At 48.8% G+C, this 26,536-nt stretch overlaps 1 protein-coding gene across 5 annotated transcripts in view; it reads left to right on the top strand.

Moving 5' to 3' along the window:
• Window positions 1-26,536, top strand: part of PLXNB1 (plexin B1) — an 830,120-nt gene that overhangs the window by 796,974 nt on the left and 6,610 nt on the right. For all 5 annotated transcript variants that reach the window (XM_069643229.1, XM_069643227.1, XM_069643226.1 and 2 more), the window contains 4 exons: window positions 5,577-5,724; window positions 8,927-8,991; window positions 9,078-9,153; window positions 20,212-20,286. In XM_069643229.1, the coding sequence (XP_069499330.1) occupies window positions 5,577-5,724; window positions 8,927-8,991; window positions 9,078-9,153; window positions 20,212-20,286 (364 nt within the window). The remainder of the gene's footprint in view (window positions 1-5,576; window positions 5,725-8,926; window positions 8,992-9,077; window positions 9,154-20,211; window positions 20,287-26,536) is intronic.

Consider the following 26,536-nt stretch of genomic DNA (forward strand, 5'->3'; position numbering starts at 1 on the left):
GATTCTGCATTTTCTCACTTTCTCCCAGAAGCTCACTGTCTGCAGAGCCCTGGTCCTCTCTAGGCTGAACTATTGCTACAACCTCTTTCTGAATCTAACTGCCTCTACTCTTCAACCTTTACAACTTATCCAGAACAGGAATGCAAGACTCCTCCTTGGGCTCATACCCAGGGATCGTATCTCTCCAGCCCTGATATCTCTCCATTGGCTTCCAGTGGCTGCTAGGATCAAGTTCAAGACCCTCTGCCTTGTCCAGAAGTTTTTCTGGGTCCGGGGACCTCACTACACCCAACTCTCTCTTCCCAAGCATCTTCCTTCTCGAGCCCTCCACGCATCCACTTCCAACTCTCTGAGGGTCAGACGCTTCTCCAGGCAGCGATTGGAAGGCATATCTCTCTCCTCGGCTGGTGTCTCCCTCTGGAACATCCTCCCTGCCTCTCTCAAACTTGAGCAGGACCACCTACGGTTCCGTAAGCAACTCAAGACCTTCCTTTTTGCTTGTACTTTCTCTCTCTCCCGTGCTGATGCACTGGCTGCTCCGGTAAATGGTTACTGGGCCACCGTCTGAACTTAATAGATACCAAGCTCCTTAACCACCAGTAATGCCTCAAAACCTACTGCTCACTTAGGGACTATCTGCAACCCTACAGTCCCTTGCATCCTTGCACTTATGCAGAGTCGGCTACTCCAGCAGCACTTCTTGAGCTCCGCTCACTGCACTCCCCCATCCCTCCCGCTGCCACTTCTCCTCGCCCTTCCCCCTGCACTTGCACGATCTGAATGACACAAGGCCTAGTCATATCATTTGTTTTGTCCTCCCTTGTCTCCCCTCCCCTGCCTTGTCTTGTCGCGCTTAGAAACACTTGTGTACAGACACATTATAAATGACATATATCATATCATATCATAACGTAAAGGTTCTCGAGCCTGGAACATATAACCACGAATGAGACACCGTCACAGAATAAAAGTCACGTAGATACATTTATTAACATCAAACAAAGCACTCGAGCGGAGAGAAGTGACAACATATGTTTTGCTTGTGTTCTCTGACTTACTTACAATATTTTGCTCTTTAAATACAGTTTTTCAGCTGTGTTAGCATGACACGTATATAACACAGGGTCCTTGGAAGATAAATCACTGGCAGGGTGAGCAGACATTTTGGTAAGTGTAGTGAAGAACAAATAAAGACATGCAGGGAGAGACTCAACATGTGTTACTTTCTATCCTTAGCCTGAGGTCAGGGGGGGAGGGACACCACTTGCTGCTATTTATGTGCTATTTTGACAACAGGCTTTTCTGTTGTGAACCATAGACAAAACTGCCATATTACATTTTTAACAGATATTTCCACATCTTCACCTCTCAGGAGACCCTTCTTGTTTCCTTAAAGCCACTGGCTGCCATGGACACCTCTCCTCTCAGGAAACCCTTCTAGTGGCCCGTTCCCTGGATTCTTAGGCTCTCCTGCTCTCACTGGCTGCCATTGGTCTCTCTCAGGAGTCCCTTTATCACAGTAGAAAATCTATACATTTAGTATTTAGTGTTTATTACATTTTATATAGCGCTTTACACAAAAGTGCTTTACAAGAGGAACACGCAAAATACAACAAGCATTACATAACAATTGAATCAAAACCAGAAAACAGTACAAGGAACAATTTACATTATTGATGAGGTTACGCATGAGTGGAGAGAGATGAAGGTTAGTGAGGGAGTAGGAGGTGTGGGTAGTGGTAGAAACAGCCGTAGGAAAGGAAGCATAAAGGAGTTAGGGAGGTGAATTGAAGAGATAAGATTTTAGAGAAGTGTGGAAAGTGGGGTAGGGGGGAGAGGAGCGGATGGAGAGGGGAAGGTGGTTCCAGTGGAAAGGAGTGAGTAATTGGAAAGAGCAGAAGGGGCGCAGGGTGGAGGAGGAGGAGAGAGTAGGAAAAGGTAAGCAGAGCGGAGTGAACGAGAAGGAGTATAGAAAGTGAGAAGGGAGGATAGGTAGGGAGGGGCATGACCATAGAGGGATTTGTAGACTAGACAGAGGAACTTGAATTTGAGCTGGGAGTGAAATGAGAGCCAGCCTAGAGAGGTGAGAGAAGAGGAGATGGAGTCGTGAGGGAGAGAAGGCAGAGGGAGCGGATGGCAGAGTGGTAGACGGATTTGAGGGGGGAGAGGTGAGTGGAGGGGAGTCCAAAGAAAAGAGTGGAGCAGTAGAAAAGTCTGGAGAAGATGAGGGAGGTGATTAAGAGTTTAGTAGCGTGAAAGGTTAGGAAGGGTCGAATTTTACAGATGTTTATAAAGGTGAAAGCGGCAAGATCTGGCAGTAAGAGAAATGTGGTGAGATAGAGAGAGGTGGGGATCAATGTGAAGACCATACATGGATGGGGGTGTGCACAAGATAGCCAGAATCTAGGTAACATCAAAGCGCTGTTTGAAGCGCTAGGTCTTAAGTTCTTTCCTAAACTGATGGCGACATGGAGCAGTCCTGGTTATCACTGGGATGGAGTTCCAGAGTATTGGACCCTAGCGTGAGATGGACTATGTTCCCATGTTTCCAGTCTAGTGCAGGTCTTACTGGGAGACAATGGTGTGCTGCCTGGTATTTTTAGTTTGACCACCAGGTAGGCCGGCATACCGATGCACATGGTTTTAAACCAAATTCCAGCCACTCTTGGCTCAGGATAGGCAGACCCAGAAATGGAGTTTGACCTGTGGTGCAACGTATAGAGATTTCGGGCAAAATGAGCCTCCAAACATCTAGGATTGCTCAAGCTCACTCTTGAGGCCCGCTCCAACATCACATTCCGTACTATGTTACAATTCTCCAGATCTGCCCTGAAAACAGAACGCAACTATGGTCCAACTAACTGCACTGACATGCACTCATGGTTTTGCAATCCATTCTTTCCCCACTGCCTCCTTCCCTCCAACCAGTGTGTTCATAACATCTATTTCCTGCCTTCGCATTCTCTTATCTTCCTCTTGATCATTTTCTTTCTTCCAGCGGACTACAGGCTGGATACCCCTGGAGGAAAGCACTATGCCAATCCACGGACACTTCTAGGGGCTCTGCAGGGCTTTAAGTGGGCCGGGCCCCGGCAGTCTCCGAAATTTTGTTTTGAGGCAGGGCCCTGCCGGGGCCCACTTATCTGCCCTGGCAGCCCCGGCCACTACACGAAAAGGCTTTTTTTCTAAAGTCTGAATCTGTCGCTCGAGAAAGAGATGCCTGTGGGCTGGCGCCATCATTATGGAGAAAACGTGAGGCCGCTGGAAGCAGAGGTCTTGTGTTCTAAATCCTGAAGCTCCCGCACATTCACAGGAGTTTCCGTCTTCAGGAAAGGGCCTCAGCTTCCAGCGGCCTCACCCTTTCAGCTTTAATGGTGAAAGGGCCCCAGCGAGGGGCAGCGGCACCATTAAGGCTGAATATGCGAGGCGCTGTCCCCTGCCAGGGAAGCCATTAGAACATAAATGCAGAGATCAGCACCCTCTTTTCTTTTGGGAACGGGTGCTGATCTCTACAAAAGGCTGCCTGGCAGGGGTGCCAGCAGCCCATTGAGCAACAGCTTGTCAGGGGGCCGTGGCCTAATGGGCCAGCTGGCTACCCCCGCCATTAGGCCACGCCTCCTTGATGAGCCCTGGCTCATTTTGTAGTGCCACTTAAGGCACTGGGGCACTGAAAGCACTATGCCAATCCACGGACACTCCTATGGACTCTAAAAGCACTGTGCCAGTCCACGGACACTCTTAGGGGCTCTGAAAGCACTATTCCAATCCACGGACACTCTTAGGGGCTCTGAAAGCACTATGCCAATCCGTTCACACTCCTAGGGGCTCTGAAAGCACCATGCCAATTCGTAAACACTCCTGGGGGCTCTGAAAGCACTATGCCAATCCACTGACACTTCTAGGGGCTCTGAAAGCACTATGCCAATCCACAGACACTCACAGGGACTCTGAAAGCACTGTGCCAATCCACAGACATTCACAGGGGCTCTGAAAGCACTGTGCCAATCCACAGACACTCCTAGGTGCTCTGAAAGCACTATGCCAATCCACAGACACTCCTAGGTGCTCTGAAAGCACTATGCCAATCCACAGACACTCCTAGGAGTACTGAAAGCACTATGGTGGTGATCTTTCACAGCATATTATTAAAACATAGCTTAACATAGTCATATCATACCATACGTACAAGTATACATACAATAGAAATCATGAATAACGCCCAGAAACATATCACGGGTACAAATGTCCAAACAACCTTACCCCTTGCCATACAACTTCCCTGAAATGTTTCTCTAAGTTACATTATTTTCCTAATTATGTGTATGTGTTTTATACATATGGCCAGAATTAAATACACTACTAGGAACATAATGATAACGTTTTGAAAGAAATGTCAATGCTCAAAGGTAAGAACAAACAAGATACATTTCCATAGAAACCACATATATGTCCTTGTGACATTGGATCCAATCTGATAAAGTGCAGCGTACACCGCTGAGCTACTAGCATTGCTATTCATTAAGCCTCCCTCATCTATTCAGTCAACCCTCTTCCTGGGCCAAAGTAGGCTGGTCACACCACATATTGGTCATCAATGTCCTACGGGATTTATTTGGGGAAAAGTCTAGTTCTTTAAGCAGCCATGCTTTCAGATGGAGCTCCAGAAGCATAGCACAACACTGTGCCTTCTCTTCAAAATAATCATTAATAAAAGTGGCCTTCAAAAGTGCGTGTAGATTTAGGAACCACTCCTCATGGTCCTTGGCGCAGAATGATTTTTAATTGCCCTTGTTCATAGAATTCTACTGACTTGGGGATTCATTGTTTAACCCCTTAAGTGCCAGGTACGAGTATGCTTGTCCTTTTTGCATAGACTTCAATAATAGCCTGGCACTTACAGATGCATCTGACCTGGAGATAAGCTCAATTGTGGAACAAAAGGATAAAAGCAGAGACCAATAGGTGACTTTCATCAGAAGACCACGCAAAGATACATAACTGAGATGGGCCACCATTGAAAAGGAATGCTACGCTATTATCTGATCTTTTAAGTGCTCCAGACCCTATCGCACTAGTTCTTTATTTAAGATTCATACAAAGCATTAACTCCTAATGTCTGTTTTCACTATGGAAGGGAAGAGTCGTAAATTGCTCAGGTCCATTAGCCTACATGGACTATAGTTCTTCTTTGAGCATAAAAGTGGGAATAGCGAGGTAAGAATTATTCTGTTTCATTTGGATAAACACATCCTTGTCATATTGACAATTGATTGAAAGTGTTCATCAACTCCATTGGTGAGGCCCACAGGCGAGAAGTGCTATATAACTACTAATATTAATAATTGATGCAATTGGAATATGATGCTCCTTAGGAATGGGGCAATATGGGATTTTAAAAGTGTAATCGAGACTGAAGCCGGGACCATTCAAGCCTTGGCAGAATCAGTGTTACAAGTAAGTAACGTCCTGGATATTGTGACCATTCAACTGGTTTCTTTGTATTCAGCTGTGCCCCCATCCCACAGTCGCCCCATGGCCCTCTCCTGATTCTAATCATGTATTCTTGCTTTCCTCAGCCTGCCCCTTCGCTTCTGGATAAACATCATCAAAAACCCTCAATTCATTTTCGACGTTCAAGCGTCCGACAACGTGGACGCAGTTCTCTCAGTCATCGCTCAGACGTTTATGGACTCCTGTACCATCGCGGACCACAAATTGGGAAGGGTGTGTAAGAATGCATAGCAAATGCTTTCAGTGACTCGCTATTTACAAAGTGGGGTGTGTGGGAGTATGAGAAGTGCCAGAAAAAACGTTAGCAAGAACAAGATTCATCCCCATATGCACCAAAATTGGTCTTCCATTTTCTACATTGTATTTGGGTGTGCCTCTGTTCGCTGTGCTCTGTACCCCTTTATTTATTTATATTTATATAGCGCGCAAGCAGCCCAGGGGCATTGACGCACTGACACACATGGGGAGTACCTATTTAAAATCGGATGTTTGACGTAATGTAATGTCTACTGTAAAGAGGCCTTGACGAATGCGCCGCTTCCATTTTGGCAGCCTTCTTGTGTGTGACTGTCAGGAGAGTTGAGAAGTTGGGGAATATTAGTCCGATAGAGCGGGAAGGAGGTGCGAAACCTGTGCCTTGGGTGTTCGTGCTTTCCATACAGGTTGATATGATTGCCTTGCTATGCAAAGAGGACTGGAACGTCATTATCTTGATAGAGTATTTGCAAAGCTCATAGCTCCAGCAGGATTTCTGTGGTTTTGGTTAAATTATTGCTCCCAACTGTGCAGTAGCATGAGCCCTCAGTGTGCCAGGGGTGGCCTGATTCTTCCTCGGAGGTCAAACATTACAACTTTGAAGGAGGCAGAGTGCCTTGCCTCTTTCCCTTGCAGAAAAATGGACCTTCACTGTTCTGACTCCCTAGGTCCAATATCTAGGTCCAAGCATTTTTCTCTCACACTTGGTGTCAGTCGGAAGAGCAGCTTGTAGCAGACCAACCTTCCCGGGGAGACCAGTTTGGTTTTGTCTTGCCTTAAGGTATTGTCCAGTTTTTGGCCTTTTTGAACCTCAATCTACTCTTGTGAAGGACTGCCTTCCTGATAGCCACTTCTTCCACCAGGAGAGGCATTGACATCCGTGCTCTGTTGCTTGGTAACAGTGGTGCCCAGGATGCCGCTTTCCTTTAGGTTTCTCTTAGACTTCCAGATCATCAAGATGTTTTTCGTCCCTCTGTATTTTCTAAAACAATTATTCAATCCCGACCTCTGTGAAGGCATCATGAAGCAAGACAACAGATTCAAAATTCTAAGAAAATACTTTTATTAACTTATATGTCAGGATGGTGTAAGGCCTAACTTGCCCTATGCTAAGGTGGGATTTCCCTAACTAAAGAAACTAAGGAAAGTCTGTGTCAGTAAATTCAACAAAAGTCTGTCTGTGTCCAAAACCTATACTTGCCCTCACAACTAAAGCTGAACAATGTGTAGGGAAGTCGGCAATAAACTAAAGTGTTCCAAATAAAGTTCTGAGCTTCTTTCAGCTCCTGGCTGACTTTCCAGCTCCATTTCCCCAAGTTCAAGACCATTCCACAAAGTCTTGGGGATCCCTTCCTCAAGTCATTGTAACTGGTTATTTATAACATGCTTAATACCCAGAGTGTCCTAAGCACGGAGCCGGGGATAGAACCTGTGTCATCTAGCTTCCAAGGTGAGCGCGTTGCCCCTGAGCCATCCTCCCAAGACACAGTTCCTGAAGAGATCTCGGGGTTCCTTTCCCCAAGAAGACAATAAAGTTCCAAACAGGGGCCTCAAGGTTCCCTTCCTCAAGACATCACGAAAGTTCAGAAAGTCTCAGGTTCCCTTCCCAAAGACTCCCACTTGTCAACTTGTAGTTAGTCTCAATTTCTCAATATTCAAAATCGGCTCCAGATCAACTTTACTCTCCTTCTGCTTTCTTGACAGTTCATACAGATTGGTTTCTTTTCCTTCACTTCCGCAGTCTCTTGCAACTACTTGCCATTGCTATCGGATACAGTTCTTTGGCTTTCACAAGGAGGGTATCCCCGGTCTAGGCGCAGTTGTCGGACCACACGGTCTCCCCATTACAGGTCACGCAACCAGGAACCCTAAGCCTTCTAGCCCACAGGTTCTTCTGGATCTGTGCCTGTGTGCTGGTTCACCCTCACTTGGCTTTTTCCTGTCAGCCTCTCTAATTAACGGTTCTCCTTATTCAGCAGTTCCTGAATCAAAAGTTCTTCAAGTTTCCCAAGTTCAACAATAAAAAGTCTCAGTTCCTGCAAAGACAATGTATCCACATTTCTAGAGGTGACAAGATATCTTTCTGATCCCGCTCCATCACTTGGGTGGGTTTCTCCCCACTTTGTTCTGGTGTTGGGTGCCTCCATGCTGCCCTTATATCTGCTCTTCCCTTTGTTTATTAGACCTCTTAGGCTCCCTTGGGTTCCTCGGTCCCAATATCTCATGTAACACTCTGGGGTATTCACACACCCTCTTTCCCTGTGGCTCTCTTTCTTCTTGTGGGTTCCTGTAATCCGTGTGAAGGTTAATACTACTCTGGTTTGTCGGACTCCCGTGGCCTTTATCCTTCTCTTGTGCTTTCCTCTCTCCGTCCTCCCTCCAACCTAGACAACCCGCTTACCTTCAGTGCTGCTCCGTTTGCTACAAGGAGGATGCGTCTCTTCAGCAGTGGTGGTGTTCTCTACAGCTTGCCACTCCCCCGGATTGGGTAGGAACAGTTCTCTGGATCAGCTCGTCTCTGCGTTCTTTTGCTCTTTGGCACTTGCATTGACAGCAGAGGATTCACTCCTCCCTCGTTTCTTGGTTTGGTGCCAGTTTACGGGCACCGGTCCTAACGAATCCTCTGCGTGGTCGCGCCACCAGGTTAGCAGTGGATTTCAAGTCTGCACATGTCCTGGCTTCTGGTTGTGTGCTGTCCACCGGAAAGGCTGAGTTTCTCTGCAAGGTAGGTGGGTGACATGAAGCCTTATAGATGATACAAGTCTTGAAGGTGATTCTTGCGTGTAGTGGGAGCCAGTGATGGTCGATGAGGGCCGGGGGGATGACCTAACTTCCCAACTCCTAAGAATTGGGATTTAATGATCACTGTTGGAACAGTTGACGTAGTGTGGTACGCCTATTGGTATTCTGGAGAATATGACTGCATTGGCTGGGACAAAGACCTCTGCCCTCTTCACCGCTCCCCACCCTTCCACCACCATTCATGCTCTTGTTGGCTTGAAGAAGCTTGTTCATGGTGTAGCACCATAGAAAACACAATAAAGCCCTGAACCTCCACACTCTACTCTGCAGGAATATTACTCTACCATTTATAAGTCTTGGCAACTGACCCCGTGATTTGTATTTCTCATTGGGCCTCTCCATCTTTGCACCCCCTCAGGATTCTCCTATCAACAAGCTGCTCTACGCCCGAGACATCCCTCGCTACAAGCAGATGGTGGAAAGGTAAGACAGTGGGAAGAGTCTGGGGCTCTGTGGTGGAGTCTAGCTGCAAGGCAGCGGTGTTGACAGTGTGGTCCCTTCTCTTGCAGGTACTACGCAGACATTCGACAGACCATCTCTGCAAGCGACCAAGATATGAACTCCTCCTTAGCCGAGCTGTCCCGGGTATGTCGACTCTTGACAAGCAATTGGACAAGTCACTAATGCTTTTAGTTCCAGCACCCAGAACCCGGCAGATCCCAGAAGGAGCTGTGTGCTGGACCCACCAGTCAAGAGTACATGGTTCACCCCCACCCCCTTAACAGTAGTAGCCTCAGGTTCACAACCCAGTGATCTCGTCAGACCATATGCATTGAATTATTTTGTATCACTCTCCAGTATTTGTACTATTTTTAAGACATTTAAAGTATTGGACCCACAAAATGTTCACTAAAATGGTGAAGTGCATGAGCTTTACAGAGTAGCCTACCCTGACAGCCACTTACACATGTGTGCCGAGTGCTGGTAGGATGCTTGTTAACAGCACTAGGAAGTGGGTGCTCAGAGCAACCCTAGCTGACCACCCTCCAGTTCTGGGTTTCTTGTGCTGCCAAAGGAGACAGATTTTTCAGTCACTCACTGCCTACACATTTGACTCCCATCAACCACATTATACCCTTGAAGGTGGTTCTCCTTCCCTCCACCCTTGACTCCCCCCCTCCACCCTTGACTGGCACTCGTCCCCTCCACCCTTGACTGGCACTCGTCCCCTCCACCCTTGACTGGCACTCGTCCCCTCCACCCTTGAATGTGGCTCTCCTTCCCATCACTATTGAATGTGCCTCTCCTCCCCTCCACCCTTGACTGTGGCTCTCCTTTCTACCACCCATGACTGTGACTCTCCTTCCTACCACCCATGACTGTGGCTCTCCTTTCTACCACCCTTGACTGTGACCCCCCCACCCTTGACTGTGGCTTTCCTTCCTACCACCCTTGACTGTGGCTCTCCTTCCTACCACCCTTGACGGTGGCTCTCCTTCCTACCGCCCTTGACTGTGGCTCTCCTTCCCTGCACCCTTGACTGTGGCTCTCTTTCCCTGCACCCTTGACTGTGGCTCTCCTTCCCATCACCCTTGAATGTGGCTCTCCTTCCCACCACCCTTGAATGTGGCTCTCCTTCCCATCACTATTGAATGTGGCTCGCCTCCCCTCCACCCTTTACTGTGGCTCTCCTCCAGGGGAGTTGCTAGGTCTGGAAAAGGCCCGGGGCTACGCTGATGTCGGAACTGTTGGGACTGGGGGCTAGCTAGTATTTTGGCTGTAGCTCCTGAGATTCTATCCGGGGCTACAACCAAAAGACCAGGGGCTATAGCCCCCTTAACCCCCCCCTCCTAGCAACGCCCCTGCTCTCCTCCCCTCCACCCTAGACTATGCCCCCCCCCCTTTACCGTGTCTCTCTCCCCTCCACCCTTGACTGTGGCTCTCTTTCCCTGCTCACTTGACTGTGCCTCTCCCCTCCACCCGTGACTGTGGCTCTCCTTTCTACCACCCTTGACTCCTCCCCTCCACCCTTGACTGTGGCTCTCCTTTCTACCACCCTTGACTGTGACTCTCCTTCCTACCACCCTTGACTGTGGCTCTCCTTCCCATTACCCTTTACTGTGGCTCTCCTCCCTTCCACCCTTGACTGTGGCTCTACTCCCCTCCACCCTTCACAGTGGCTCTCCTTTCTACCACCCTTGATTCCCTCCCTCCACCCGTGACTGTGGCTCTCCTTCCTGCCACCCTTGACTGTGGCTCTCCTTCCCGCCACCCTTAAATGTGGATGTCCTTCCCTCCACCCTTGACTCCTTCCCTCCACCCTTAATTGTGACTCTTCTTCCCCCCACCCATAACTGTGGCACTCCTTCCTACCACCATTGATAGTGACAGTCCTACCACCCTTGTCTATGGCGCTCCTTCCTACCACCCTTGTCTGTGGTGCTCCTTCCTACCACCCTTGTCTGTGGCGCTCCTTCGTACCACCCTTGTCTGTTGGTCTCCTTCCCACCACCCTTGTCTGTGGCTCTCTTTCCCTGCACCCTTGACTGTGGCTCTTCCCCCTCCGCACCTGACGGTGGCCCTCCTCCCCTCCACCCTTCACGGTGGTTCTCCTTTCTACCACCTTTGATTCCCTCCCTCCACACTTGACTGTGGCTCTCCTTCCTGCCACCCTTGACTGTGGCTCTCCTTCCCACCACCGCACCCATATATGTGGCTCTCCTTCCCTCCACCCTTGACTCATTCCCTCCACCCTTGATTGTGGCTCTCCTTCCCCCCACCCATAATTGTGGCACTCTTTCCTACCACCCTTGATTGTGACAGTCCTATCACCCTTGTCTGTGGCGCTCCTTCCTACCACCCTTGTCTGTGGTGCCCCTTCCCTGCACCCTTGTCTGTGGCTCTTCTCCCCTCCACCCTTGACTGTGGCTCTTCTCCCCTCCACCCTTGACTGTGGCTCTCCTCCCCTCCACCCTTGACTCCTCCCCTCCACCCTTGACTGTGGCTCTCCTTTCTACCACCCTTGACTGTGACTCTCCTTTCTACCACCCTTGACTGTGAGTATCCTTCCTACCACCCTTGACTCCTTCCCTTCAGCTTTGACTGTGGCTCTCCTTCCCACCACCCTTCACTGTGGCACTCCTTCCTACCACCCGTGTCTGTGGTCCTCCTCCTCTCCACCCTTAACTGTGGCTCTCCTTTCCTACACCCTCGACTCCTTCCATCCACCCTTGTCTGTTGGACTCCTTCCCACCACCCGTGAATGTGGCTCTCCTCCCCTCCACCCTAAACTATGGCTCTCCTTTCTACCACCCTCGATTGTGATTCTCCTCCCCTCCACCCTTGACTGTGGCTCTCTTTTCTACCACCCTTGACTCCTTCCCTCCACCATCGACTGTGGCTCTGCTTCCTTGCACCCTTGACTGTGGCTCTCCTCCTCTCCACCCTTGACTGTGGCTCTCCTTTCTACCACCCTTGACTGTGGCTCTCCTTTCTACCACCCTTGAATCTGGCCCTCCTCCCCTCCACCCTTGACTGCGGCTCAACTTTCTGCCACCCTTGACACCTCCCCTTCACCCTTGACTGTGGCTCTCCTTTCTACCACCCTTGACTGTGGCTCTCCTTTCTACCACCCTTGAATCTGGCCCTCCTCCCCTCCACCCTTGACTGCGGCTCAACTTTCTGCCACCCTTGACACCTCCCCTTCACCCTTGACTATGGCTCTCCTTTCTACCACCCTTGACTGTGGCTCTCCTTTCTACCACCCTTGACACCTTCCCTCCACTCTTGACTGTGGCTCTCCTTTCTACCACACTTGACTGTGGCTCTCCTTTCTACCACCCCTGATACCTTCCCTCCACCTTTGACTGTGGCTCTCCTTTCCACCACCCTTGACTGAGGCTCTCCTTCCCTCCACCTTGACTGTGGCTCCCCCCCAACCCTTTACTGTGGCTCTCCCCCCACCCATAACTGTGGCACGAGTGCATTGCAGAGCCTAGTGTCTCCCCCTCCCCCACCCTTGAATGTGGCTCTTTTTCCCTCCACCCATAACCACCCTCATGATGGACATGAATGAAGCTGCACCTCAGGTTTCAACAACCACCCTAAGGATGTAATGAGATTTTAGTGCTGCTGCAATACCACCCTTGTAATGCACGTGAATCTCGGTGTGTGGCTGCAACAGCCACCTCAACAGTGACCAAGATGCACCACCTGGGACCACAAAAACCTTCCTCATGATATTTACGATAATGTGCAACTGACGCTTATACAGCAACCACCCTCAAGATAGACATGAGACTCCAACCGAGGCTACATCACCCCACCCACATGATGTCGCTGAGACGCCACCCGAGGGTACATCACCTACTCCCACCATGTCCATGTTATGCCACCTAAGGCTACCACCACCATCATGCTGCACAGGAGACACCATCTGATGGTGGGTAGATACAGCAACCACCCTCAAGATTGACATGAGACTCCAACCGAGGCTACATCACCCCACCCGCATGATGTCGCTGAGACGCCACCCGAGGGTACACCACCTACTCTCACCATGCCCATGTTATGCCACCTAAGGCTACCACCAGCATCATGCTGCACAGGAGACAACATCTGAGGGTGGGTAGATACAGCAAACACACTCAGGATGGACATGAGACTCCAACCGAAGCTACATCACCCCACCCGCATGATGTCGCTGAGACGCCACCTGAGGGTACACCACCTACTCCCACCCTACATGTTATGCCACCTGAGGCTACCACCACCATCCTGCTGCACAGTAGACGCCATATGAGGGTGGGTAGATAAAACCACCACCCTCAAGATTGAAATGAGACTCCAACCGAGGCTACTTCACCCCACCCGCATGATGTCGCTGAGATGCTACTTGAGGGTACACCACCTACTCCCACCATGTCCATGTTATTTTATGCCACCTGAGGCTACCAACACCACCATGCTGTACAGTAGACGCCATCTGAGGGTGGGTAGATACAGCAACCACCCTCAAGATAGACATGAGACTCCAACCGAGGCTACATCACCCCACCCGCATGATGTCGCTGAGATGCTACTTGAGGGTACACCACCTACTCCCACCATGTCCATGTTATGCCACCTGAGGCTACCACCACCATCATGCTGCACAGGAGACACCATCTGAGGGTGGGTAGATACAGCAACCACCCTCAAGATAGACATGAGACTCCAACCGAGGCTACATCACCCCACCCGCATGATGTCGCGGAGACGCCACCCGAGGGTACATCACCTACTCCCACCATGTCCATGTTATGCCACCTGAGGCTACCACCACCATCATGCTGCACAGGAGACACCATCTGAGGGTGGGTAGATACAGCAACCACCCTCAAGATAGACATGAGACTCCAACCGAGGCTACTTCACCCCACCCGCATGATGTCGCTGAGATGCTACTTGAGGGTACACCACCTACTCCCACCATATACATGTTATGCCACCTGAGGCTACCACCACCATCCTGCTGCACAGTAGACGCCATATGAGGGTGGGTAGATAAAACCACCACCCTCAAGATTGAAATGAGACTCCAACCGAGGCTACTTCACCCCACCCGCATGATGTCGCTGAGATGCTACTTGAGGGTACACCACCTACTCCCACCATGTCCATGTTATTTTATGCCACCTGAGGCTACCAACACCACCATGCTGTACAGTAGACGCCATCTGAGGGTGGGTAGATACAGCAACCACCCTCAAGATAGACATGAGACTCCAACCGAGGCTACATCACCCCACCCGCATGATGTCGCTGAGATGCTACTTGAGGGTACACCACCTACTCCCACCATGTCCATGTTATGCCACCTGAGGCTACCACCACCATCATGCTGCACAGGAGACACCATCTGAGGGTGGGTAGATACAGCAACCACCCTCAAGATAGACATGAGACTCCAACCGAGGCTACATCACCCCACCCGCATGATGTCGCGGAGACGCCACCCGAGGGTACATCACCTACTCCCACCATGTCCATGTTATGCCACCTAAGGCTACCACCACCATCATGCTGCACAGGAGACACCATCTGAGGGTGGGTAGATACAGCAACCACCCTCAAGATAGACATGAGACTCCAACCGAGGCTACTTCACCCCACCCGCATGATGTCGCTGAGATGCTACTTGAGGGTACACCACCTACTCCCACCATATACATGTTATGCCACCTGAGGCTACCACCACCATCATGCTGCACAGAATACACCATCTGAGGGTGGGTAGATACAGAAACCACCCATATGGTGGGCATGATATTCCACAGGGGCTACACCACCCACCCGCGTGATATACAATAGAATGCATCGAGGCACCAAAACACCCCCCCCCCTCATGATTTATACTCGACCCAATCTGCCACTTTAACACTCCCTCCGCCCCCACACGAGTTGCACAACACATCCCATATCCAGCACTTCTGCGAGGCCACAACACAATGCAGTCCTCGCCTAGTTACTGCACCTCCATAGCCTGCCTGAAGTGAGCCATTAACGCCTGCAGCCCTCACTATCAGAAATAGTTTGAACTTTGGCTAAGAGTCTTTGAGAGCCACAGGCTTATATTCCCCCTTACGTGGATGGACAGCCCAGGTACACCACTAACTGGCACCAGCACACACCATGGATACAGCCTCATTTCCCCATCAGCATATTATAACATAGGCCAGGGATCTGCAACCTTTGGCTCTCAGGATGCTTTGGAATGCGAGTCCCATCAGCCCTGGCCACCCTAGGCAATGGGAGTCGTAGTCCAACACAGTTGCAGTCCCTGAATAGACTAATGTCGTTACCATCCCCGATGGTGGGAGCTTTTACAAGATGTCCTTCTAAACGTGGAAACCCCTTAAAGGAAATCATTTTCCTACTGGAAAACAAAGAGCAAAGGTTTCGGTTTGTGTATTTCAGGTACGAAGGCCCCAGGTGTCCAGTCGTCTGTATAGCGCAACAATGGCTCTAGCGCCCAGAGGGCGATGATAGACTGGCGTCTTGTAGAGCCTGGTATCTCCCAGAGTACAGAGACGAAAATAGACTGGCGCCTTGCAGAGCCTGATGTCTCCCTGGGTGCAGAGCAATAATAGTCTGGTGCCTTGCAGAGCCTGGTGTCTACCTGGGTGCAGAGCGGTAATAGATTGGCGCCTTGCAGAGCCTGGTGTCTCCCAGAGTGCAGAGCGATAATAGACTGGCGCCTTGCAGAGCCTGGTGTCCATGGGTACAGAGTGATAATAGACTGGCGCCTTGCAGAGCCTGGTGTCTCCCTGGGTGCAGAGCGATAATAGACTGGTGCCTTGCAGAGCCTGGTGTCTCCTGGGTACAGACCGATAATAGACTGGTGCCTTGCAGAGCCTCTTGTCTCCTGGGTACAGAGCAATAATAGACTGGCACATTGCGGAGCCTGGTGTCTCCCAGAATGGCGCCTTGCAGAGCCTGCTGTCTCCCAGAGTGCAGAGTGATAATAGACTGGCGCCTTGCAGAGCCTGGTGTCTCCTGGGTACAGAGTGATAATAGACTGGCGCCTTGCAGAGCCTGGTGTCTCCAGGGTTCAGAGCGATAATAGACTGGCACATTGCAGAGCCTGGTGTCTCCCAGAATGGCGCCTTGCAGAGCCTGCTGTATCCCAGAGTGCAGAGCGATAATAGACTGGCGCATTGCATAGCCTGGTGTCTCCCAGAGCGCAGAGCGATAATAGACTGGCACCTTGCAGAACCTGATGTCTTCCAGAGTGCAGAGCGATAATAGGCTGGCGCCTTGCAGAGCCTGGTGTCTCCCTGGGTGTAGAGCGATAATAGACTGGCGCCTTGCAGAGCCTGGTGTCTCCCAGAGGGTAGAGTAATAATAGACTAGTGCCTTGCAGAGCCTAGTGTCTCCCAGAGTGCACAGTGATAATAGACTGGTGCCTTGCAGAGCCTGGTGTCTCCCTGGGTGCAGAACGATAATAGACTGGCGCCTTGCAGAGCCTTGTGTCTCCCAGAGTGCAGAGTGATAATAGACTGGTGCCTTGCAGAGCCTGGTGTCTCCCTGGGTGCAGAACGATAATAGACTGGTGCCTTGCAGAGCCTGGTGTCTCCCTGGGTGCAGAGCGATAATAGACTGTCACCTTGCAGAGCCTGGTGTCTCCCAGAGCGCAGAACGATAATAAACTGGTGCCTTGCAGAGCCTGATATCTCGCAGAGTTCAGAACGATAATAGACTGGCGCCTTGCAGAGCCTGATATCTCCCAGAGTGCAGAACAATAATAGACTGGTACCTTGCAGAGCATGGTGTCTCCCAGAGTGCAGAGCGATAATAGACTGGCAACTTGCAGAGCATGGTGTCTCCCAGAGTGCAGAGCGATAATAGACTAGTGCTTTGCAGAGCCTGATATCTCTCAGAGTGCAGAGTGATAATAGACTAGCGCCTTGCAGAGTCTGGTGTCTCCTGGGTACAGAGCGATAATAGACTGGCGCCTTGCAGAGCCTGGTGTCTCCAGGGTTCAGAGCGATAATAGACTGGCACATTGCAGAGCCTGGTGTCTCCCAGAATGGTGCCTTGCAGAGCCTGCTGTATCCCAGAGTGCAGAGCGATAATAGACTGGCGCATTGCATAGCCTGGTGTCTCCCAGAGCGCATAGCGATAATAGACTGGCACCTTGCAGAACCTGATGTCTTCCAGAGTGCAGAGCGATAATAGGCTGGCACCTTGCAGAGCCTGGTGTCTCCCTGGGTGTAGAGCGATAATAGACTGGCGCTTTGCAGAGCCTGGTGTCTCCCAGAGGGCAGAGTAATAATAGACTGGTGCTTTGCAGAGCCTGATATCTCTCAGAGTGCAGAGTGATAATAGACTAGCGCCTTGCAGAGTCTGGTGTCTCCTGGGTACAGAGCGATAATAGACTGGCGCCTTGCAGAGCCTGGTGTCTCCAGGGTTCAGAGTGATAATAGACTGGCACATTGCAGAGCCTGGTGTCTCCCAGAATGGTGCCTTGCAGAGCCTGCTGTATCCCAGAGTGCAGAGCGATAATAGACTGGCGCATTGCATAGCCTGGTGTCTCCCAGAGCGCATAGCGATAATAGACTGGCACCTTGCAGAACCTGATGTCTTCCAGAGTGCAGAGCGATAATAGGCTGGCACCTTGCAGAGCCTGGTGTCTCCCTGGGTGTAGAGCGATAATAGACTGGCGCTTTGCAGAGCCTGGTGTCTCCCAGAGGGCAGAGTAATATTAGACTAGTGCCTTGCAGAGCCTAGTGTCTCCCAGAGTGCACAGTGATAATAGACTGGTGCCTTGCAGAGCCTGGTGTCTCCCAGAGCGCAGAACGATAATAAACTGGTGCCTTGCAGAGCCTGATATCTCGCAGAGTTCAGAACGATAATAGACTGGCGGCTTGCAGAGCCTGATATCTCCCAGAGTGCAGAACAATAATAGACTGGTGCCTTGCAGAGTCTGGTGTCACCTGGGTACAGAGCGATAATAGACTGGCGCCTTGCAGAGCCTGGTGTCTCCAGGGTTCAGAGCGATAATAGACTGGCACATTGCAGAGCCTGGTGTCTCCCAGAATGGCGCCTTGCAGAGCCTGCTGTATCCCAGAGTGCAGAGCGATAATAGACTGGCACCTTGCAGAACCTGATGTCTTCCAGAGTGCAGAGCGATAATAGGCTGGCGCCTTGCAGAGCCTGGTGTCTCCCTGGGTGTAGAGCGATAATAGACTGGCACCTTGCAGAGCCTGGTGTCTCCCAGAAGGCAGAGTAATAATAGACTAGTGCCTTGCAGAGCCTAGTGTCTCCCAGAGTGCACAGTGATAATAGACTGGTGCCTTGCAGAGCCTGGTGTCTCCCTGGGTGCAGAACGATAATAGACTGGCGCCTTGCAGAGCCTTGTGTCTCCCAGAGTGCAGAGTGATAATAGACTGGTGCCTTGCAGAGCCTGGTGTCTCCCTGGGTGCAGAACGATAATAGACTGGCGCCTTGCAGAGCCTGCTGTATCCCTGGGTGCAGAGCGATAATAGACTGGCAACTTGCAGAGCATGGTGTCTCCCAGAGTGCAGAACAATAATAGACTGGTACCTTGCAGAGCATGGTGTCTCCCAGAGTGCAGAGCGATAATAGACTGGCAACTTGCAGAGCATGGTGTCTCCCAGAGTGCAGAGCGATAATAGACTGGTGCTTTGCAGAGCCTGATATCTCTCAGAGTGCAGAGTGATAATAGACTAGCGCCTTGCAGAGTCTAGTGTCTCCTGGGTACAGAGCGATAATAGACTGGCGCCTTGCAGAGCCTGGTGTCTCCAGGGTTCAGAGCAATAATAGACTGGCACATTGCAGAGCCTTTTGTCTCCCAGAATGGTGCCTTGCAGAGCCTGCTGTATCCCAGAGTGCAGAGCGATAATAGACTGGCGCATTGCATAGCCTGGTGTCTCCCAGAGCGCATAGCGATAATAGACTGGCACCTTGCAGAACCTGATGTCTTTCAGAGTGCAGAGCGATAATAGGCTGGCGCCTTGCAGAGCCTGGTGTCTCCCTGGGTGTAGAGCGATAATAGACTGGCACCTTGCAGAGCCTGGTGTCTCCCAGAGGGCAGAGTAATAATAGACTAGTGCCTTGCAGAGCCTAGTGTCTCCCAGAGTGCACAGTGATAATAGACTGGTGCCTTGCAGAGCCTGGTGTCTCCCTGGGTGCAGAACGATAATAGACTGACGCCTTGCAGAGCCTTGTGTCTCCCAGAGTGCAGAACAATAATAGACTGGTGCCTTGCAGAGCATGGTGTCTCCCAGAGTGCAGAGCGATAATAGACTAGTGCTTTGCAGAGCCTGATATCTCCCAGAGTGCAGAGTGATAATAGACTGGCACCTTGCAGAGCATGGTGTCTCCCAGAGTGCAGAGCGATAATAGACTGGTGCTTTGCAGAGCCTGATATCTCTCAGAGTGCAGAGTGATAATAGACTAGCGCCTTGCAGAGTCTGGTGTCTACCTGGGTGCAGAGCGATAATAGACTGGCACCTTGAAGAGCCTGATGTCTCCCAGAGCGATAATAGACTGGCGCCTTGCAGAGCCTTGTGTCTCCCAGAGTGCAGAGTGATAATAGACTGGCGTCTTGCAGAGCCTGGTGTCTCCCAGAATGGCGCCTTGCAGAGACTGATGTCTCCCTGGGTGCAGAGTGATAATAGACTGGCGCCTTGCAGATCCTGATGTCTCCCAGAGTGCAGAGCGATAATAGACTGGTGCCTGCAGAGCCTGGTGTCTCCTAGAGTGCAGAGTGATAATAGACTGGCGCCTTGCAGAGTCTGGTGTCTCCCAGAGTGCAGAGTGAAAATAGACTGGCGCCTTACAGAGCCTGGTGTCTCCCTGGGTGCAGAGCGATAATAGACTGGCGCCTTGCAGATCCTGATGTCTCCCAGAGTGCAGAGCGATAATAGACTGGTGCCTGCAGAGCCTGGTGTCTCCTAGAGTGCAGAGTGATAATAGACTGGCGCCTTGCAGAGCCTGGTGTCTCCCAGAGTGCAGAGTGGTAATAGACTGGCGCCTTGCAGAGCCTGGTGTCTCCTAGAGCGTGGAGCGATAATGGACTGGCGCCTTGCAGAGCCTGGTGTCTCCCTGGATGCTTGCAGATATCCTCAACTCATATATGAGGTTTTAGAATCACAAAGTGCAGAATTCAACTAAATCACTATTTTCTCTTTCTTGCAGAACTGCTCCGGTGAACTCAACTATCTTGTAGCGCTTCACGAGCTGTACAAGTACATCAATAAGTACTATGACCAGGTAAGTACACAATAATGGGGTTTATTAAGAAGCACATGTGCTGGGAGTGTTTGAGGCCTCAGGACGCTTTGAAGCTCTGATGGCTGGTGATGCACCTTCTGAAGAAATAAGCAGTAGAAAGAGACAAGAAGGAAGTACTGGTACCCTCTACCTTTCCGATACATGAAGTACGGTTATAGGTCAAAGTATCGATTCAAAAGGGTCGAATGACAAAAGGGTCGAGTCAATTCGACCAAAAAAAAGATCAATTTTTTTTTTTGGGTGGGGGATCCCCCCCAACCCCTGTTTTTGGTGCAAAAACACCCTTTTTAGCTAAACTATAGCAACAAAAAAAATATACATTTAAAAAAAAATGTGATCCTTTTATTTTCGGTCGAATGCACTCTCACCTTTGGCATTTGATCCTTTTGATTTAGGTACTTTAACTGGACACCATGAAGTACCTAACCATGCCATCAAGTGGTTGGGACAGACAACTTGTTGAAATAAGCATTGGCAATACCAATGGTTTGGGCTTTTGTGTAGGCATGGGAAAGACATTTTCTAGGCACTGCAGAAGTGGTATTAACTGGCCATCGATTGTACAGCTGTAAAATGGTGCGAGTACCTGGGCATATAATGGCAGTGCCTGGCAAATGCCTAATACGTACACACAAGCCAAAACTGTTGGCTTTGCCAATGCTTGTTTTTAACTGGAGTTCAGTGAAGGACACGCATAGTGCTTATAAATCAAGTGGCTGAAGGCAGACCAGGTTATGAAATTTGTATTACACCGTAGTGCATTTAAAGTGCCAAATAAATCTTTAACTGTTTTGAAAAAGCACTGTAGTGGCAGGCACTTCGAGCACAAAGTGTGATGGTAAGGCTTGATAAAGCTATCTCAAAGCTTGCTCAAGGAGGACGTGTTTTGGCAGGGAGGGGCAGGAAGTGGGTGGGAATGGCCATAGGGATTAGCATGGCCACGGGCAGTCAATGGCTGTGTAAAAAAGCAAACCACACCTACAAGCTGTGTTCCCCTCCTCATTTGCCATTTGTCCCTAGCTGTACTCTAATGCAATATTTTTGGTGCGCCACCTGATGGGCAAAACTAAAAATGTACACCTTGTGCTACACAGCATGAATCCGATGTCCCAGCTCAGATTCAGAAGTATTGCCAAAGGTTGCAGCCCTACCTTCTGGCAAGGTAGTGTCCAGAAGCCATTAGTGTCAGGGCCGATGTTCAATGGGACTGGGACAATGGAAACGCCTACCTGTGGGTGGGGGGATATCCGAGGGGAGAGAAAACATCAGGCCAGTTTATTAGGGATGGCTTTTTTGCCTGGTTGTTAGGCTCAGATCGACAGTGCTCTCCCGGGAGGATAGCTCAGGGGCAACATGCTCGCCTTGGAAGCAAGACGACATGGAGCAACATGGGTTAGATCCCCGGGTATGCGCTTAGAAACCTCTGGGTATTAAGCGTGTTATAAATAACCGATCATATCATATCATCTTCACCTAAACATACCCCTCTGCATTTTCTCATGGTTTGAATATAATCCAGGCAGAGGTCACACATGTTCATGTTCTCTGTTTCAATGATTCTGGGTTCTGCAACTTCCAGCGCCTCCAATGGAGTTGCAACATTTTGTCTTGATGGGGGAAAAAGCTGTGTTGGATTGGTCAAGTGTGTGCTTGTTAGAGTGGCTGAAACAAACCAACGCACTTAGCCATGTTCCCCTCTCCCCAACAAGCTGCACGTTTCCTGCACACCATCTTAAAAAAAGGGCACTGAGGTCAAAGTAGTCTCGGAAGGATAGCTCAGGGGCAACATGTTCGCCTTGGAATCAAGTTGACACAGAGCAACACAGGTTTCGATCCCCGGGTCCACGCTTAGAAACCTCTGGGTATTAAGCGCCTTATAAATAACCAATTAAAATTACAAAGTAGCGAAGCTCTGATAAAAAGACCAATGTTCTGTGTCCTGTGCTTGCAGGGCCCCGTAGAGGCCTTTTAGGTGTCACCATACCATACCGTGACCCTGGTTTATAGTCTCGTTTAATTGAAAGTGGCGCTAGCTGCAACTTTACGCAGGTTATGGGGTGCTGCCTTTCCACAGCCCTTTGGGTTACACACCCTGGGTATGATATCATGCTGTCTAAAATGGCGTGGACAGTGGTCCTCGAAGAAAGAGCGATTTTCGATAGCCTATGCACCGTTATATGCGTGTTTTTATTTATGTTTTTGTTTTTATTACATACAAATGGCTTTTAAATAACAAGTGTCCATCTCACTGTAACCACTGCTAATGGTGGCGTATTCAGTGTGCATGTAAGAAGCGAGGCTCTCCTTTCGGGTGGTGTAGTAGGAGTCAGACACATCTCTGCCCAGACTGACTCCGGTGGCTGACGGAACGTGGGCGGGACACTGGCAGTTCTCGCCCACATTTCCAGCCATCCGATTGGCTCAGTGCCAATCCCTGGGTGCACATTTCCCACACACTTTACCAATGTCAGTGATTAAGGTGATGGGTCTAGAGTCAGTGGTATAGACCTATCATCTTTTTCAATATAGGGTCAATTTCCACGTGTCTGCCCTCGAAACAGCATCATTTATCATGTTAAACAGTTAAGGGTTTCTAAATGCGAGGTTTGCCTTTAAATACATTTAGCAGGATTTTATCAACTCCTGGTGTTAAACCCACTTTCTGAGATCGTAAAGCTCTCTCGACTTTATTTTCTGCCTTATGCATTTTAGCGCTACTCTTCGATAAACCGCCACTAGGTAATATTTTGGCAAGTGTCATTCCATTGTTTCTATATACATAAATAAAATGATTAGCCATTTTCATGCTGGAATAGTCATATCCAGTTTAAGGACACTGCTCACTTCTATGGTAGTAAGCTGAGAAATGAAATCAAAGAATCTGGTTTCGTCGTTTGTTATAGATAACCTATTTAACAAATCAATGTCCTAAACCTTTTATTCTTATTTTTTCATGGCTAATTATTATTCTCTGCTCTCGGCCTTACAATTAAGACACCAGCTACCATGAGGGGTCAGAAATGACAGGCAGATGCAAAGTTGTAATGTTTTCAACAATAGTCATTTTTTGTAAAGGAAAAGGTGTTTGGATAAAGGCCTATTTGTCCCTATCCTAAAGTGTGTCACTGCCTATGAAACTAAAACTAAAGCAAGCTGGCCTTATGTTCAAAAGATATCTGACCCTCACACTAATATACACAAACGGTGCAGGGTAAATGACTCTGTTTCCAACTCAACAGAAATGTGTAAAAATCCAAATGTGCAATTCAAACCATCCTGGTGTACTCTCCTGCCAGGTATCTTTCAATATATCTTTCTTTCATCTACCTTATGGATTGCCTGGTGTTACCCCCTGCCAGGAATCCACCCCCTATTTATGGGTCTGTAGATGCCTTAGTATACTCTCCTGCCAGGTATCTCCTTTCAAAAAGGGTTCAGTGCCTGATGTGTATCCTTAACCAGGTATTCCTACAATGTTCACTTTCCTTCCAAGTATAACATAGTTGCACTTCTTCACTCTTTATACCATATTGGCTTAAGGTACTACTTGTTCCAACTTCCCCCGTATTGACATCCCATATATGGGGGGTTGTTCAAGTTCTATCAACTTCTTTCTTAGTATCTCTTGGCTTCTGGCAATGCTTGTTCAAATTTTCCCCGAATTGACATTTCATGTATGGAGATTTGCCCAACTTTTGCCTTTTAACTTTATTTGGTCGGTATTCAAAATAAGTACTCAAATGATGACAAGTTTGCTGGCACGTCCCGGGGCCCCCAACTTCTCTGCGTGACTCACCAGTGTAACATTTAGCTGCAGTGAAGTTTTATCTCGGGGTAGGCTTCCCCTGTCAGGCAGACTCTTGTTCGGATCCCACGTCGTATTTCCAACTACTCGCAGATGGAACCAAGGCAACCCCACAGGATCGCATCTTCAGCGATCTCTCAGCGGCTGCCTTCCAGCGGTCCCTCCAGGGCACACACTGTGTTTTTTACCAGACTCCCAGTCCTTCGCTAAGGTACGCCTCCAGGCAGTTGCCTGTAAGCGTCTGGATCTTCCAGCACAGTGTCTCTCTGTGAGTCTGCTTCTGCCGTTGGGTCCGCTTCCCACTTCGCTTTCTCTGCAGCTCTCCTCTCTGACTCCTTACTCCTCTTCTTCATCTCAGTACTTGAGGCCTTCTGGGATTTGGAGTTAAAAGGAATTTTAAACAGTTTTAAGTTATATTGCTTGACACTTTTGTTTAAATAAGCATCATAAATAGTAGATGTTAAATGTGTTTTAGGGGTGTTATGTACACATGAAGAGTGAATAGTATTCTGTGTGAAATGCCTGAAAAGAACATGGTGTCAGGCTTTTACAACTGAAGGGCTCTGAATAAGACAGCATGCCATCAGGAACTCTGTAATTTGAGGGTCATCTTCATAGGAAAGGGAAGACTACGCTGTCTCTCCTGATGGAGTCACCACTTCTCCCAGACAGCCCTCTCCTACCACGTGATCCACCCTCATAATACCACCCCAAGGGTCTGGATCAGGAAGTGGCTGCCCTGCTCTGGCCACATGGGAGGAGATTTCAGGCTGGGGTTTAGTGATGACTGCAAACGATACATGACACTACATTATCTGTTACCCTTAGAGCTTGCAAAAGTTTGTGTTCTGCATCACAGCATTCTTTATCAAACCACAAATGTGACTGTGTGACCCCCCCCCTAATGACTCCAGATGGCTTAGTATTCATTGGGCTATTGTCAAGATGGTTGATCTACTGGTTGATTAAGTTCAGAAACATTTTCAAAACTGAGATTATTGCTCAATAAATTAATGAAGGATGAGTTTCTATAGTGAACTTATAATAACGCCACAAATATATTAATATCCATTCATATACATGTCCAGTAGCCCACAAAACCAAATAAAAACAAAATCATGAAAATATGAACATAAGTTATAACAACCAAATCACGCAGTTCTTGCAAATAGCAACCAGTCTTTATCATGTTGCTAGCATGGGCCGATATGTCGTTATTTGTGTGTTCTCTTCAGTCTTCGTTAAGCGCTTCCAAACAGACTGAGTTCAGACTTGGTTACTTTTGCACATCCTTACCCATAAAGTGGAAGGGAGTTGGGGTTGAATTTGGACAATCAATCAATCATTAGGCATTTCAAGGTCTCAACTCCAGACTTTTCCTTGCAAATCCCACAAACTCTTGCAATCTTCCACCATCCTATAATAATGTTATGCAATTCCTTGCACGAATGTGAGGTTCTGGAAAATATATTCAACTGTTCTCTTTTTTGATTCAAATACGCAAGGTTAGTTTGATTGTCTTGTGTTCATAACTTGTCCTTAACATCAATTTTACACAGAGGATACACTTGCAAATTCTCCTGATATATTTGTAACTTTTCCAGCCATAAACAAAACTTTGCTCAAAGGCTGTACTTCCCTCTACCCCCACCGCCGTCTTGTTCTCATCCTTTATTAGGTCCAGCATTGTGTGATCTTGGGCACCACAGATGTTCCTGTTCTTTTGGATCCCTTTACGTTCCACCTGAAACCCTAGTGAAATCAAACCCAATTCCACCCAAATATATTTAATGAGCATACTGTTAAGGTGCCTGATATCTGCCTGATTGTACTCATCGAAATTGAGGAAAGTGAATGAAAATGTTGATGAGGCTAAGAGTGCATTTTACCGTAGAATAAAAAACAGCCAAATAACTGCCTTTCGCAAAATACTGCTCTACTCGCTAGTTATTTGTGAATTCCTAGGTTTGGTGCTTTCCACCAAACCTAGGAAGGTCCACAAAAATATACTCCTAATCTACACCCACAGTTTTATATTTGAGCAATACAAAGTGTATTTTCTGAACCTAACCACTAGATGGCATGCTGATAACATGTGATTATCAACGTTCAAAACTACTGTTATGGGTAAGTAACGTTTTACTTTCGTATACCTAATTTAGGGATAGGTAGGAAGAATATTTGGAGGTTATTTTATGTCTGAGGCTTTAGTGTTGTGCCAAATCCCCATTGGGCTAGTGTCAGAGTGTCATAGCTTGTCCGTATGTTGGAAAAAGATAAGATGAACAGAAAGAGGAACTGTTTCCTACAAACAAAAAGGTGTGGAGGGGTACAGCCGGATGATGAAAGTTTTCTGATAGAGTTATGCGCTTTCATTTCAAGGTACAGTTAGTGTCCGTGGTGCATTTAGACGAGGCAAGTAAA

The sequence above is a fragment of the Ambystoma mexicanum genome, chromosome 2p, assembly GCF_040938575.1.
Source record: "Ambystoma mexicanum isolate Mex_15411 chromosome 2p, UKY_AmexF1_1, whole genome shotgun sequence".
Lineage (NCBI taxonomy): Eukaryota > Metazoa > Chordata > Amphibia > Caudata > Ambystomatidae > Ambystoma > Ambystoma mexicanum.